Source organism: Salmo salar, chromosome ssa20, assembly GCF_905237065.1.
Source record: "Salmo salar chromosome ssa20, Ssal_v3.1, whole genome shotgun sequence".
In the NCBI taxonomy this organism is placed as follows: Eukaryota; Metazoa; Chordata; class Actinopteri; order Salmoniformes; family Salmonidae; genus Salmo; species Salmo salar.
This window is the reverse complement of record NC_059461.1, coordinates 25,393,629-25,411,159: the sequence shown is the minus strand read 5'-3', so window position 1 is coordinate 25,411,159 and position 17,531 is coordinate 25,393,629. Positions and strand designations below refer to the sequence as shown.

At 40.1% G+C, this 17,531-nt stretch overlaps 1 protein-coding gene across 2 annotated transcripts; it reads right to left on the bottom strand.

The window, feature by feature from the left end:
- Positions 1-330: 330 nt before the first annotated feature.
- adb4c (Beta-4C adrenergic receptor) lies at positions 331-12,733 on the bottom strand. 2 transcript variants are annotated; one of them, XM_014160049.2, is made up of 2 exons: positions 10,763-12,733; positions 331-1,629 (listed from the first exon to the last, which is right to left on the bottom strand). In XM_014160049.2, exons 1-2 carry the CDS (start codon positions 12,160-12,162, stop codon positions 1,602-1,604), a joined length of 1,428 nt encoding a protein of 475 aa, XP_014015524.1. In that variant the 5' UTR covers positions 12,163-12,733; the 3' UTR covers positions 331-1,601. The 2 variants fall into 2 exon arrangements, with proteins under 2 accessions (XP_014015524.1, NP_001133926.1); NM_001140454.1 differs by having other exon boundaries at positions 1,004-1,616; positions 10,763-12,644.
- Between the last annotated feature and the right edge of the window lie 4,798 nt (positions 12,734-17,531).

Genomic DNA, 17,531 nt, shown 5'->3' with positions numbered 1-17,531 from the left:
TGTAGCATGAGTGTTTTCAACCCCACACAGTTACTGTGAGCGTTATGCGATCCCGGGCTTATTCCCCTAGAGTGAGAGACAGACTACATATATTTCTCTACAGTCAAAATTCTCTCTCTCCCTCTCACTCGCCCTCCACTGTCTGTCTGTCTGTCTGTCTGTCTGTCTGTCTGTCTGTCTGTCTGTCTGTCTGTCTGTCTGTCTGTCTGTCTGTCTGTCTGTCTGTCTGTCTGTAACTCTGTCTCACTCACTGACTCACTCTCTTTCTTTCTCTGTTTCTGTCTCTCTCTCTGCTCCCTCTCTTTCACACATTGATAAAAGTGAGAAGGATCATGGAAACCTTGTCATTTACTTCAGTTGTACAGTCATATGTTTAGTGAAAGGTTTGTAGAGGTACCAATTGTCAGAATTCATAATGACTTAGTTCATACCAATATTGAATTAATGTTCACTTTGGAAATTACATCACACTCATTCACTGCTTCACTGCTGTAAAAATAAAAAATGAACACATTTTTGTACTCGTATGACATTCTATAGCATCAACAATGACACACAATAAATAAGTTATGAGCAAATATGCTGCACGAGATGCAAGGAAGTGTTAGTAGATCTTATGGGTCAATGCAATGTCTGCAATCAGTGATGCAGATTGTTCTGCTGTGTGTACGAAGCACCATGAGGATGTAATTTGTCTGTGGGTCAGTACACCTGATAGGTGTGCTGGTAAATTTAGTGTGGCTGATGCTCCAAATCATCTTAGGTTTTCATGGATTAGTTGTCAGTCATTGCCTTACATTCGTAATTGAATGTTTAGTGCAAATGATGTCTTAGTTACATATCACTATTTCTAAAATAATATGTTAATGTCCTTGATCAGAACACTTATATTTCAGTTGCAGTTTTTAATTAGGTTGATTTGGCAGTGAAGAGGTTGACGATATGAAATCTGAATAGAAAACCTGTTGTTACGCTATGGATATTACTGGACAGTAAAGACATATGGCATAATATTCCTGTATTAAGTTGACAAGTTTTGCATTTACAGATAAAGTTAAGATATAATAAATAAATAAATAATTTGGCATTAGATAATGTACAAAATGTATTCTGATTCCCCTCTTTTGACCATACATCACACACTGTGTATTACTGCGTCACGTCCTAAGAGCTACTGAAATCCTTTCTGGTTGTCAAGGAAGAGTCTATCCTATTGTACACAGTATGCTGTGAGCGTGTTGGTGGTAGCCAATGCCAGGATAAGTCAGTTAATGATGATGATTTATTTAATGCTGTATTGCAGTGAACAGTGAGCTATCCTCACAGTCTCAGGCCTACCAACATGTGGCAGGGTGGTGTGTTAACACAGTTAGTCTTCGGGTCTTGTGATTAGCACCTTTAAACTGGTGCTACTCCCAAAGTCCAGACCAGCCAACCCAAACTGCCAGTCCAGTTCTCCTTCTCAGGGTTTTGACATCAGTCAATCTTCCTTGCCCATATTCACCAGGACCAGCTCGTCTGCCATCTCCTTTGGTTTTCCTTTGTGCAGTCTCATCTCAGCCGTTCCAATCTCTGCTCAGTCAGTTGTGAAAGTCAGTTTTTCACCCGTCCAATTCCTGTAATGTGAAACTGAGTTAATACGGAGAAATTAGTTTTTGGGCTTACTGTATTGAGTCATATTCCTGTCATACTTCATATTCTCTGACACTGTCATATTCCAGACTTTGTTAAAGCCTATGATTCACTGAGTACTAAGAATGTCATTTCGGTTTGCAAGATAATTACTTTTGAGGAATGTTGATGCCATATTAGCCAAAATATACTAAGCATATTTAACTGTAATAGTTGTAATTAAAGACAAATTCAGAGACAGCAGAAAGTGGCTATTGTATCAATGGTGAAATATCGACTATAATAAAAAAAAATGTTTTCCCAGCCTTGGGAAGATGAAGAGATTTTTGCATTGATACTGTATATTCAAGACATCACCTTTTTGGAAAATATAATTTTTTTACAAAATGATGGAATGGAATTCAAAGCATTGAGACCCAACCCTGAAATTGATCCAACCATCTTATTTGATCGTGTCACTTGTCATTTACATTTAATTTGCAATATCAGACTTGTTGTTCACCGCATCCTCCCATTAAATCCCAAACACATGCTCCTTTACTGTTAAAGAATCCAGACATGAAGGCCAACTAACGGTCTCATCAGGAGATTATGTGTTTGTTTGACTTGGCAAATGCCCTTTGTGAGAGGTTACTCTGACATGGTGGGAGGAGGTTGAAATGTGTAGCCTACATAAATGTATTGAACATTGTGGGATTTGGGTTCACTTCAAACTGGGAAACAGTTTTACTGCTTATTTGAGTTTGAGCTTTTGAACACATCACTCCTGATTGATTACTTTCCATCCTATCCCCATCAATCACTTCATGGTATGTACTCTAGGGTTCTCTTTCCCCCAAACATATCCAACCAACCTTTTTTTCAAAATGCCAGAGATTCTGATCCTATCAGTTTTACAGTACATGTCTACGCAGGAAAATATAAACAATGCCCACCATTGCTTTGCTAGAGAAATCTACAGAAAAATGAAAACATTTTATGAAATATGACTCAAGTACCCTTAGCCCTTATAAAGCAAGTACTGTACTTTCACTTGGTCTTCTGAGGGAAATAATTGCCTGTGTAGTTTAAATCCTAGTTCAAATTTGGCTTTCGCTTCATCCCAAAGTCTCAGGCAGAGACATCCATCATTTGAGTTAAGTGTATTTTCTTTTACAGAACACGTCAACAGGCGAAGGTGGACTTTGTGGTCAGAAATCGAGGTCTTGCCTCTGGCAGGTATGGGGCCAAAGGGTTTATTTTGTAATCCTGTCTACTACAGTGGAAGTGCCAAATATGTTGATTTCTATGATTGATGGCACTAAAATATTTCAATCAAGTTGTTTGCAGTTTCTTAAGAACCACCTGGATGGAGCACATGGTTCCTCACCATTAAGAACATTCCAACACATAGATTTTTCTTTCCAGGCCTCAGGGCATTACTATGAACACTACAGTAAATTGGAAAGAAACAATCAATGAGATTAAGTTGATTTAAGTTACTTGCCAATTTTTTTAGCTTTATTCAGCTGCAGACAGTGCAGTAAAACATTGACTTCAACCTCCTCTCACCATTTTAAGATGTGTCCCATACTGAACTACTTACTCAACTCCAAAACCACACCATTTAGGCATGCTCTATAATGCTGTAGGATTTGATCAAATACTCAGCTCTCATTGACAATGAGTGTCGAAGATTGTCATTACCATGCTTCTCTGATCCTGTTCCTAATTTCATGCTCTCTGAGGTAATATCTCTTCCTAATCCAACAAAATACTTATATAGAATGTGGTGCTCAGTTGATGGCAGTGCTCACATATTTAAAAGGAACATTTTTGTTCTGTCATGGTCGACTGTACATGAAAAGAGCTCTAGTTCAGGTAATTTCCTGGGGAAGTCGCTTCTGCTGCACTTTCTAATTGTATAGAATCCTGACAATTTTTTTTTTATACAATTCTTGTCACCTGCTGTAATCTGAAAAAGTGACCATTGTGTTAAAGATTGTACAATGTGATTTATTTGTGCCAGAATGAAAAGGCTTGCTTTCATCTGTCAACAGATCAATTTCCTGATTTATTCGTTTTACAAATATAACTTAATTGCTGCGCATATTTTCTGTAGCCATCCTGCATGCCTATAACTGAAAAGTATGTACAGTGTATTTCATTGATACCATTATAAGAAATAGATGCATAGACGAACTGTAATAATTAGCCTTTCTAAATATTGACTGGACTTTTTACCGTTGATATTGGTGATGATGACAAATGCTGTTTAACTGACAAATTATGTACAACAGAGTACAATGTTTCTGTTTATTCATAATAAGACAACGTTGCATTCCACTCTCCGGGAGAAAGGATTTAGATTTTACACATTGCTGGGTGGCATTACAAACTCAGCATGTAGCTCTATATCTAGGACTCAAGCCAGGACATCGCCAATGTCTGTTGAAAATAGTGCTGGTGTCACCTAATGTGTGTATAAATGTTTACTCAGTCATTTGGAGTAATAAGCCAATTGTGGCATGCACTCTGAGTCCCTCAGTATATTAGGCTGGGCTGCAGATGGACATATTTCCACTGCCTCTCCTCTTGGTGGATTCTCTCCAAAGCTATTTCTTGCCTGATATAGTTGCCATGCCAAACAAGTGGAAGCTGAAACAACAACACAAGTTCAGAGGGTGAAAATACAGTGTAATGTGTCTCTCTAATCTGTGCAATTCAATTTGCTCTGAACATATCCATTAGAGAGTTGTGTCTGAGTTCAAACTGCCACAACATGTTGGCCTTCATTGATTGTTGTGACACCTCGTGAGTGTTATTGCACTTAGTCCATTACTGAACTGAATATAGGTGCCGCACAGCAACTTCTTAACCCAGGACTTCTGTGGATTTAATGTAATATCCATATGATGAGAATTCTAGGAATATTTCATTTGCTGTATTTTGGGAGGTGAATTTGATAACAATGTCTGACACACTACATGTTTCTGTTGAGGGACATGGTGTTTGGATAAATATGTCTCGAGGCATTTGGCCCTGGATCACCCCAAGGGGTGAGATCATGCCTCAGTCTCAGTTGCTTGGTAGCATACAGAAAGAGAGTTTAGTCCATCAGTCATCAGATGGGCATTACTGTTCCAGGCATGTCCCACAAAGCTATTCCACTGAAAGCTGCATGACTCTGTCCGTTGGTAATATGCCAGGGCAAACACAAAGGTTAGTACCACTGAGCTAATGATTACAAAGCCATTGTAAAACAAACCTATCTTCTATCATGCTTTTATAGAGGCTCTGCCATTATTGATGCTTAATTAATATGATGATCACATGTTATTTTTTGTGATAAGGGCTTCTCTCTATTATACAGTCTTTTTGTCCCATGGAGGAATTGTCCTGTTCCATCTCAGTCTGTCTGAATTGTTAACAAAACAGGCATTCACTCTTTGCTGAATGGCTCAATTGAAGATAATGAAATAGTGCTCTAGAGGTTGAACCTGCAATCTTGATTGTGTTGGACTTGTATAACCAAACAGTATTAGGGCACATTTTAAATTAGAATGATATTTAGTTGAATTTCTATTAATTTGAAGACAAAGCCTTTTCTCAAATCTACGTCAAAGCAAATCCTGGCATTTTGCTTCGAAGAGTGGAACATTTTTAATAATCTATATGTTAAGTGAAGTGTTGACCAAAAAAATAAATCTTGAGTTTTCTCTGAAAAAAAATACATTCTTAAAAATTGGCACAGAACAAGTTGTGTTCTTCAATCATTTACTGTTTTCCCTTGCATTACAGTCTTATCACATTTCCCCTGACCCATACCGAGAAGACCACTGCAGAGCATACCACTGCTTATGAAAGAGAATGAGTATGTGATAACTATTACAAGATGCTGTAGTGCTGCCGCATCATGAGGACTAAAACAGTAGCAGCTGTTCCTCTTTAGATCTAAAAACAGTTTGATATGAGAAACTCTGAGGACATTAGCTACAGTAATTTGATTATTTTGCTGCTATGCATGCTAGTAAAAAAAAACTACTGTATAGAATGAACAAATTACACAGGGTTTAGTTAAAGATGTCACATTCCATGTATTTCTTAATGAAGGATAGCTTTGATATTTGTGATATGTATAATTTATAAAATACACTGCATGGTCAAGATTATGTGGACATCTAACTACCCCCATGTATTTCCCATGTGGCATCGACTTTGTTTGGAACAATGAATTAGCAGTAATTTGTACAAAGCTCCATTCCCTATTTAGGGCATTTTGTCATGAACAAATAGTCATAAGACTACATATAACAATAGTCATTACCCTGCTAGCACATTTATTTCGTTGGAAGTTGTGGGAACATAAGTTTTAAGTTTCCCATTGGTTCTGGGAATGAAGCCATACGTTTCCTGACTGTTAAAATTGATCGTTTTTTAAATCTTCTGAGAACGGAAGTGAACATTTCGCCTGTTCTGGGAACATAGATTTTTAGGTTGCAGGGAGGTTCTGAGAATGTTTTACTATGGTTCCCTGAAAGTTTTCCTGGGAGGCTTTATTGATGTTCTGAGAACAGAAATTATAGGTAATTTGAAGGTAATTAAATAACGTTCTGAGAACATATGTTTCAATAATACCTTTAATAACACTGCTAGCTTAGTTTGGGTTAACTGTTTTGAACTCCAAGCACAGATAAGACACATTGAAATTCTTTTTCATAGGCATTAATCATGCAAACACATTCATTTTTTATTGTGGTGTGGCATCAGTGAGATTCCAACATACAGTGCCATCAGAAAGTATTCATACCCCTTGACTTATTCTACATTTTGTTGTTTTACCACCTGAATTCAAAATGGGAGAAAAAATAAATTCTCACTCTCTACACTCAATTCCCCATAATAGTGAAAACATGTTTTTAGAACATTTTGAAAATGTATTGGAAATTAAATACAACAACATCTAATTTACATAAGTATTCACACCCCTAAGTCAATACTTTGTAGAAACACCTTTGTTCGCTATTACAGCTGTAAGTCTTTCTGGGTAAGTCTCTAAAAGCTTTCACACCTTGATTGTGCAAATTGTGCCTATTTATTATTTTCTAAATTCTTCAAGCTCTGTCAAATGAGTTGTTAATCATTGCTAGACAACCATTTTTGGGTCTTTCCATAGATTTTCAAGTAGATTTAAGTCAAAACTGTAACTCAGCCACTCATTCACTGTCTTCTTGGTAAGCAACTCCAGTGTAGATTTGGCCTTGTGTTTTAGGTTATTGTCCTGCTGAAAGGTGAATTCATCTCCCAGTGTCTGGTGGAAAGCAGACTGAACCAGGTTTTCATCTAAGATGTTGCCTGTGCTTAGCTCCGTTCCGTAAATGTTTTATCCTGAAAAAATCCACAGTCCTTAACGATTACAAGCCTACCCATAACATGATGCAGCCACCACCATGCTTGAAAATATGGAGAGTGATACTTAGAAATGTGTTGTGTTGGATTTGCCACAAACATAACACTTTGTATTCAGGACAAAAAGTTAATTGCTTCTCCAAATTTTTTGCAGTATTGCTTTAGTGCCATCTTGCAAACAGGATGCATGTTTTGAATATTTTTATTTTGTACAGGCTTCCTTCTTTTCACTTTGTCATTTAGGTTAGTATTGTGGAGTAAATACAATGTTGTTAATCCATCCTCAGTTTTCTCCTATCACAGCTAATCACAGCCATTAAAGTCTGTAACTGTTTTAAATCACCATTGGCTTCATGATGAAATTCCTGAGCGGTTTCCTTCTTTTCTGGCAACTGAGTTCGGAAGGATACCTGTATCTTTGTAGTGACTGTGTGTATTTATATACCTTCCAAAGTGTAATTAATAACTTCACCATGCTCAAAGGGATATTCATTGTCTGCTTGTTCTATTTTTACCCATCTACCAAGAGGTGCCCTTCTTTGTGAGGCATTGGAAACCTCCCTGGTCTTTGTGGTTGAATCTGTGTTTGAAATTCACTGCTCAACTGATGGACCTTAGAGATAATTGTATATGTGGGGTACAGAGATGAGGTAGTCATTCAAAAATCATGTTATTAGTCCACTACGCCACCAGGATGGAGCTAGTATGCCATATTTTTTAAACTCATACAAAGCTGTTTATTTTAGTCTAGTCAAACCACAGAGATAGATAGAGGACTCATCTTTATATCTGTGCCATTATAGCGTCTTTGATGGCATGGGCAGTGCCATTGAGGCTAAAACCCATAGGAATCCCCAACCACTTAACTGCTTTAAAATGGTGGATGATGGCAATGTCTAATAGAAATGGCAATGTCCATGCTAAAACAGGTTATATCTATGATGAGTCCTCTATTTTTCACTTTGATTCAAACAGACCCTATTTCAAAGGAAACAAGCACTCATTAAGAGTGTGGCCAATTAGTGGGTGCGGCCAACACACCTGAACACACTTAACAAGATAGAGGATAGAGAGAGTTTTGTTGATGGTGAGAACAGAATGTATATGTTTTAAAATATCATTCTTAGAAAGTTCTTTGAATGTTATTAATGTTTTCTAGTGGTTTTTATGGAAAGTTTTCTTAATGTTCTGGGAACATGACTTTAAATAGAACCATGAGGAAACCTATAGAAAATGTTATGCTGAAGAACTGAAATTCCCACCTAAGAAACATATGGTTCTCAGAATGTTATGTGCTAGCTGGGTATCCTGCACAACTCCCAGAACATTGTGGGAAGGATTTATGCTAAATTACCATAGGACAACAATGCTCTCACCAAGCTCTAAGCCGTGGCTGATCACCACCTGCAGCAGACATAGGTCCCTGATTCATGCTGTGTCCTAGCCTATCCCCCCTGCCTGCCGGGGCTAATAGGGAGTTCACACATTATCACTCACATTCAATAGACTGTCAAAGCCATGGCCCGGTTTTCCTGATACACCTAATGATCTCACTGTAGTACAGTGAGCTATAGCCTTCTTACTCAGGCTGAATTACTGGACGGGCTATGCTGCTTTTAAGGAAAACTTTTATATGCTCTTAAATGGTTCCTATGTTACTGCCCAATTGATTGCATCTGTTAAAGAGCTCAGAGATTGCAACATTTCAGAAACAATTGTGACAATGCAAATGAACTGTTTAGATAATATATATATATATTGCATGTCACTGGCCTATTCATATTACTAGACTGTTGTCAGCTATATAGCTTTTAAAGTAATCTTTAGATCCAGTATTTGCATGTGTGAGAAGAATGTGCACTCATAACGATTCCTAACTGCCCCTGAAACCCACTGAACAAGATCAGCATAGATAACACAGCCTACTACCCTTCAACTGTAAACTGATGCAGTGAGAAGTCAGAAGTGAGTGAAGGCACTTGTTATGGATTAAATTGGTAGTCATTAAAAAGGTAACCTGATCCCAGCATCTGTATAGTATAAGTGACTCTCTGCAAATTGGATTGGTTTAGTAAGACACATGTTTAGCAGTCCAACCATAAACTATGCTCTAATGTGTGCTCCCAATGGCTATTTGTCTTGTAAACAGCCTCTCCCGGTGAGCGGAAGTCTTGTGGCTCAGTGATAAAGGGTTATCAGTGGTGGGCGGGTGTTGGACAGGCTGCAGAGGGGCCCTAGCAGAGGCATAAACACCATTCAACTCACTCTATTGGGAAGCTCCTCTATAACAGCTAAACGTTCATCAGCTCATATTTCTCTGCATCAGACATTCACACTTTTGGAGACTTTTAATTGGGTTTAGTTTTGACGTACAGTACTTTACTATAATGCATATTTTTTGTCATAAAAAAAGCTATATTAATTTGAAGATTTTATCAACCTTTATGTTCTAAATGGATAATTAATTGGTATTAAAGGTTCCAAGACACAGCAAGAGGAGGTGGTTAAGGGTATAGTAGAGTAAACAGCTACAGAGCACTAAATTACAGATGGGGATTTGAAATGATTTGTTTTTTAGAGAACCCTTGGAAATCTGTTATTAATTTGTATAATGTTGACATGTGCCGCATTCAAAGATGGATTACAGGTAACATAATACGGTAGCAGCAATTATAAGTTAATCTACAGTCTTGAAATTAATTACTTTGATATGGATCTACACAATGAACATTTGCATATTACATTTCACATTGCGTTATAATGTTGTAATATTCAGCTAATCTTTCAGTATGTAAGCATTGAGTACATTCATTGTTAGGCCTACATTGTTCCAGCACCTTGGTGTATTCAGAACATATCCAAATATATTGAACATGCATGCCCAGTGAGCTCTATGAAACCTGTGAGTGAAGGATTCAAAGAGATTGTTTGATTTACCAAATGTATCCCCTCTCCCAAAGGAATACCGCTAAACTACAGATATGATCCTAAACATGCCCTCTGGATTGCAGCAGTACACTCCCCTCCTGATGTCTTAGCATTGTTTCATTATTATTTTCCATTCAGAGATGTATTGAATGGTTGACAAATGACACACACACACACACACACACATAAATTGCTTAATCAACCTATGGTAGTGTATTTCAACGTTATGAAGGGAAAAGAGCAGATATCAATTAGCCTAGACTTGTAAATACAATTAGGAGTAACATTTTTTGAAGCTGAAGTAAAACATTTATACATCTACGGAATGTTAATTCTGGTACTTCTGTTGATTTTATTTTGTTCCCATTGTATTTGGTCGGTCCTTATTTTACAAGCTGAACTTTAAGTTCAGTGCTTGCTTTGGTTTACAGTATGCTTGTATATTTTGTCATAAAACTGTCATCTTTCAATTCACTTCTAAAGGGATTTTCTCTGTAAAACTTAAGTGAAATATATGTCAGTTAACTCTTTTAATTCACTTTGATACTAGAGGATTGAGAATTAGGTTAGTCGCCGTGCATGACAACAAAAAGCTTGTATAGACATGGACCATGGTGTCTTCTCAAGATAATCTATCACTACCAAATCGAGTAGTGTAAATGCTAAGTGCAAATTTGAGTTATCTGTGAAATTTAAACATAATTATCCAACAATGACCCCCCTCCCCATTTTTTTATGCATTGTGTAAAGTATTTATCATGGAATGAGAAAATGTAGTGTGCAAAATTTTAGATGATAACAATAGGAAACTTACAATTCATTTTCTGGTTTGGAGAATTCACTGAACTGTGTGTTGCCGTTGGAGTGTGGGGGTCCTGGGGAAGGCTCCTCACTCTTGTCGCTGCTCTGACTGCTAGCCAGGCTCTCGTCCCCCTCAGGCCTGGCAGCAGCAGGGGGCTTCTGGAAAGAGCTGGCTGCCCCTGCCTCAGGCGAACCCAGGAAGCAGGGGCAGTGTGTCCGCTTCTCCTTGTAGACACCTAAGGTGTTTAATCGTGGGGTGGAAAACCAGGGGCAGCCCAGCAGGTTCTTGAAAGCAGTGCGGAACTCAGGGCTCCTGCAGTAGATTATGGGGTTGAGGCCAGAGTTGATGTAGCCCAACCAGTTGAGCAGGCGGAAGATCTCTCCCGGGGGCACATTCCTGTGAAACACGTTGATGATGTTAGCCACAAAGAAAGGCAGCCAGCAGAGGGTGAAGGTGCCCATGATAATGCCCAAGGTCTTGAGGGCCTTGTGCTCCTTGACAACGGTTAGCCGTGAGGGTCTTCGCCTGGAGCTCCTCTTGCGAGCTGAGCTGGTGCAGCTGCTGCTGCCACCATGGCCCAAGGGCAAAATGTTGCAATTGTGGTTGCTCAGCTGTGTCGTCGTCGGCGCTGGCCATTCACTCTGGAAGCGCAGCCGGGTCTTGTCTATGAGCTGTACCTGTCGTGTAGCTATGAGGAAGACTTTGACATAGACAAATATCATTATGAGCAAAGGGATGTAGAATGACACTACAGAGGATATAATGGCAAAAGTGCTGTTGGTCATAAAGTCACAGCAGGCAGGGTCCTGATAGCACGCCATGGCCTCCGGGTCACCTTCTGCCCGCCAAAGCTGGTTCATGATGGGCACAAAAGAGATCAGAGCAGACACAATCCACACCACACACACTATTAGTCGGGCGCGCCACTTATTGAGCAGAACCTTGTGCCTGAGGGGCCTTGTAATAGCAATATAGCGGTCCACTGCAATCACGCAAAGAGTCTCGATGCTGGCCGTGACACAGAGCACATCTACGGAGGTCCAGAGCTCACAGGAGATGTCACTCAGCTGCCAGTTCCCCGTCACCACGATGGTGGCCCCCAGAGGGACCACCAGGACCCCCATGATGAGGTCAGCACAGGCCAGGGACATGATGAAGATGTTAGTCATAGTCTGTAACTGGGATGTGCGTGCTATAGCGATGATGACCAGCAGGTTGCCCACCACGATGGTCATGATGATGATCACCAGCAATAGTAAACTCCAGGGTCCCGCTGCAGGATGGTAGGGTCCTGTATTGTTGTGAAAGGGGTTCACAGTGGTGTTGACCGCGTAGAGCACTATGCTACTCAAGTTAAAATCCATCTTCATAAGCAAAGACATACACAAAGGTAAAATGGATTTTTCATGCATTAAGAGTAAAAAACAACATTTTGTAATAGCATTTTTAAAGTCAAACACACAACAATTTGGTCTCGCTATGTCACACCCTCGCGTTTTTGTTCATTCCAAGCAAATGTAAATCTCCCGCTGACATGTTTCACAGCTTTCATGTATCACTGGTAAGTGTCCAGAAAATCCAAACATGTATGTCTATCTCCTATGTCTCCAAACACCAAAAAAAGGCTGGTGAGAAGTTCCTCTGTCGGTGACAACATGTTGTCTTGTCAATGCAATGCATCCAAAGTGTCCAAATTAAAACCCTGAAAACAATCAGTTTTTGCTAATTTTGTCTTGGTTTTATACATCCCTGGAGAGGATAGTGAAAAAATGACAAATTCACGAAGTTAAGAAAAAGTTTTTAAAAAGGAGGCAAACCCATATTCCTCTGAAAGAAGTCCAATCATACATAGTGTAATGTTTGTCTGGAGCGCTTTTCGCTGTGTGTTATATGAGAGCGATGCCACACTGTCAGAGAGCAAGCAGCTGTGACGCTCCTGCAAGAACCACAAGAGTGCACCAAGTGGCTGCCCTCCCTCTTTGGCTGTATATCACTCCCTACCTCTCTCTCTACCCTGATCTCGCTCGCTCTCTCTCTCTACCCTGCTCTCGCTCTCTCTTTCTTTCTTTCTCTCACTCACTCCCCTGCTCTCTCTCTCACTCACTCCCCTGCTCTCTCTCTACCCTGCTCTCTCTCTCTCTCTCTCTCTCTCTCTCTCTCTCTCTCTCTCTCTCTCTCGCTCTCTCTCTCTCTCTCTCTCAATTCACAATTCAATTCAAGAGCTTTATTGGCATGGAAAACATATGTTAACATTGCCAAAGCAAGTGAAGTAGATATAAACAAAAGTGAAATACACAATAAAAATGAACAGTAAACATTACACTCACAGAAGTTCCAAAATAATAAAATGATGTCTATATACAGTGTTGTAACAATGTGCAAATAATGAAAATAAATATAAATAAATAGTGTTTGTTCTTCACTGGTTGCTCTTTTCGTGTGGCAACAGATCACAAATCTTGCTGCTGTGATGGCAAACTGGTGTTTCACGCAGTAGATATGTGAATTTATCAAAATTGGGTTTGTTTTCGAATTCTTTGTGGATCTGTGTAATCTGAGGGAATATGTGTCTCTAATATGTTTATACATTTGGCAGGAGGTCAGGAAGTGCAGCTCAGTTTCTACCTCATTTTGTGGGCAGTGTGCACATAGCCTGTCTTCTATTGAGAGCCAGGTCTGCCTACGGACCTTTCTCAATAGCAAGGCTATGCTCACTGAGTCTGTACATAGACAGTTTTCCTTAAATTTGGGTCAGTCACAGTGGTCAGGTATTCTGCCACTGTATACACTCTGTTTAGGTCCAAATAGCATTCCAGTTTTTGTCTCATGATTTGGTTTGGTCTAATTCTCTCTCTCTCTCTCTCTCTCTCTCTCTCTCTCTCTCTCTCTCTCTCTCTCTCTCTCTCTCTCTCTCTCTCTCTCTCTCTCTCTCTCTCTCTCTCTCTCTCTCTCTCTCTCTCTCTCTCTCTCTCTCTCTCTCTCTCTCTCTCTCTCTCTCTCTCGTGTCTGTAACCCAGAGTGCCGGTCACCCTAGCTGTGGAGGTGCTGTGAAGTGTGCCTGCTGAGACACTGCTAGTCGGGGGAGGGGTTTGGGGGCACTCTGCTCACTACCACACGGGCCACTCATGCAGGACAAAACCCTCAACACTCAAAGATACTCCTACCACCACCATTCAATTTCTTGTATGAGGTAAGGTTTCACTCATTAAGATCAAGGTGTTACCTTTTAGCCTTGCCGCAGGTTACATGACTTTACTGTAGGTTAACCCATGACTTAACTGTAGGTTAACCCATGACTTTACTGTAGGTTAACCCATGACTTTGTTGCCATCAACTGATAATGCCCATGACTTGACAGACTTGTTCACTGCTGGCCATATAGAGATAGACATCTACCTTTTCATTCTGTGGCCTTTAAATGATTTAACCCATGATTCTCTGAATCACTGATACTTGCATGCTGTACAGACCTTTTTGAGTTGTTCCATATACTGTTACAGATGGTATTGGAATTGCATATAAAACATACAAACACATTCGTATTGTTTGTCACCCTTTGTCACACATAATTGTTTCACACTTTGTCACATATACCATCACTTCTCATTACTGAGGAAAGTTGACAGGTTTCTTACCTGGACAAGTGCATTATGTTGTTTGTTTACAAACTCTAACACAATTTGCGGTAAAAGTCTCACTAACAAGTGTAGACTGCAAGTCAAGACACCCCCAGCTGAAAAGGTCTAGTACGCCAACACCAAAAATAATAGATTGTTATCTTGACACAACTCACGCCAGCTAGTACATTGAGGGAGAACAATCAAGAAAATGCCTGGAATGCCATCCGCCATTTGCCATTTGTCATCGTAGTTCCTTCTATGGCCAGTTCTGAAATAGCAGTTTCCGAATGCCTTTTACTGACTCAGTGTGTATCTTTCACAATGACAATGTCATTTCCATTTCTCTGATTCATTGTGGTGAGGACAGTACAGACCCTTGCCTTTTTGTGCTCCAAAACAAAACAATGTTTACATAATCCATTGCCAATTAGGAAATTGTTCCTAGGAAATGACAACCAGCATCTGATTAGGATTTATCTTGGATAAACATTTTGATTTATGTTTGAATTAAGATCGTATTTCAAATGGTCAGAGGAATACAAACAGAACATAATGGTAATGGTAATTAATGACGATAAGAAACATCAGCCATATTTACTTATGGCTTCCATGGATCATCCCTTGTAAAACTGACTATCCTACCGATCCTTGACTTCGGCGATGTCATTTACAAAATAGCCTCCAACACTCTACTCTACTCGCCAAACCCACTGGCTCCAGGTCATCTATAAGTCTTTGCTAGGTAAAGCCCTGCCTTATCTCAGCTCACTGGTCACCATAGCAAAACCCACCCATAGCACGCGCTCCAGCAGGTGTATTTCACTGGTCACCCCCAAAGTAAATTCTTCCTTTGGCAGCCTTTCCTTCCAGGTCTCTGTTGCCAATGACTGGAACAAATTTCAAAAATCACTAAAGCTGGAGACTCATATCTCTCTCACTGCTCTGACAGCACCAGCTGTCAGAGCAGCTCACAGATCACTGCACCTGTACATAGCCCATCTGTAAATAGCCCATCCAATGACCTCATCCCCATATTGTTATTTCTTTTTTTGCTCCTTTGCACCCCAGTATCTCTACTTGCACATTCATCTTCTGCACATCTATCACTCCAGTGTTTAATTGTTAAATTGTAATTATTTCGCCACTATGGCCTATTTATTGTCTTAACTCCCTTATCTTACCTCATTTGCACACACTGTATATCGACTTTATTTCTATTGTGTTATTGACTGTATGTTTGTTTATTCCTTGTGTAACTCTGTGTTGTTGTTTGTGTCGCACTGCTTTGCTTTATCTTGGCCAGGTTGCAGTTGTAAATGAGAACTTGTTCTCAACTAGCCTAACTGGTTAAATAAAAATAAAGGTGAAATAAAAAAATTGATGCAGCAGTTTAGTTTAGTTTAGGTGCCTTGGTCAAGGGCATGCCTGTAGGATCAATCCATTGCTGATGCAGTAACTGCTTTACTGGCTGCAGGGAGAATTGGTGGATGTAATGGAATTTACAGTGCATTCGGAAAGTATTCAGACCCCTTGACTTTTTCCTCATTTTGCTATGTTACAGCCATATTCTAAAACTATTGAAATTGTTTTTTCCCCTCATCAATTTATACACAATACCCCATAATGACAAAGTATTAAAAATAAAAACAGAAATATTAATTTACATAAGTATTCAGACCCTTTACTCAGTACTTTGTTGAAGCACCTTTGGCAGTGATTACAGCCTCAAGTCTTCTTGAGTGACGCTACAAGCTTGCCACACCTGCATTTGGGGAGTTTCTCCCATTCTTCTCTGCAGATCCTCTCAAGATCTGTCAAGTTGGATGGGGAACGTCGCTGCACAGCTATTTTCAGGCCTCTCCAGAGATGTTTGATTGGGTTCAAGTCTGGACTTTGGCTGGGCCACTCAAGGACATTCAGAGACTTGTCCCAAAGCCACTCCTGCGTTGTCTAGGCTGTGTGCTTAGGGTCGTTGTCCTGTTGAAAGGTGAACCTTCACCCCAGTCTGTGGCCCTGAGCGCTCTGGAGCAGGTTTTCATCAAGGATCTCTTGTACTTTGCTCCGTTCATCTTTCCCTTGATCCTGACTAGTCTCCCAGTCCCTACTGCTGAAAAACATCCCCACAGATGATGCTGCCACCACCATGCTTCACTGTAGGGATGGTGCCAGGTTTCCTCCAGACGTGACACTTGGCATTCAGGATAAAGAGTTCAATCTTGGTTTCATCAGACCAGAGAATCTTATTTCTCATGGTCTGAGAGTCCTTTAAGTGCCTTTTGGCAAACTCCAAGCGGGCTGTCTTGTGCCTTTTACTGAGGAGGGACTTCCGTCTGGCCATTCTACCATAAAGGCCTGATTAGTGGAGTGCGGCAGAGATGGTTGTCCTTCTGGAAGGTTCTCCCATCTCCATAGAGAAATTCTGGAGCTCTGTCAGAGTGACCATTGGGTTCTTGGTCACATCCCTAACCAAGGCCCTTCTCACCCGATTGCTCAGTTTGGCCCGGCGGCCAGCTCTAGGAAGAGTCTTGGTGGTTCCAAACTTCAGACAATTCCTTCGACCTCATGACTTGGTTTTTACTTTGACATGCACTGTCAACTGTGGGACGTTATATAGACAGGTGTGTGCCTTCCCAAATCCTGTCCAATCAATTTAATTTACCACAGGTGGACTCCAATCAAGTTGTAGAAGCATCAGTTGTCAGTGGCGTGTCCAAGGAGTGACATGTCATATTCTTTTTGGGCAAACAGCATCGGATACATGAGCTTCAGACACTAAGACAAATGGGCGCTGTTTGCCTTGCTCGGATGCTTTCTCTTGTGAAATAGATTCAGTCTCTTGCGAATCGTAGACACAAATGAAAAATGGTTTATTTATTTAGCATTAACATTTTTGGAGAAGCATGGCTTCCTTTGGCATCCATAAATACACGCCACTTTGTAGGTTGAATGCCATTACACTCATGGTGTTTGTAATCGATGTCCCTTTCTATTCAGTGTACTGTTGGGATGCTGGACTTATTTTAGAATAGACGAACGTGCGCAGGTAACCTGGTTAACCTACCTTCAAATGAAAGCATGACTGGTTGTGTTCATGACCAATGGTAAAAGTACTTAAGCAAAAATACTTGAAAGTGCTACTGAAGTCATCTTTTGATATATCT

Coding starts and splice junctions, on each gene's coding strand:
- adb4c (NM_001140454.1), bottom strand. CDS start 12,162: ATGCATGAAAAATCCATTTTACCTTTGTGTATGTCTTTGCTTATGAAG. Junction 1,617..10,762: donor TCCAAACCAGAAAATGAATT/GTAAGTTTCCTA, acceptor TTCACATTACAG/GAATTGGACGGGTGAAAAAC.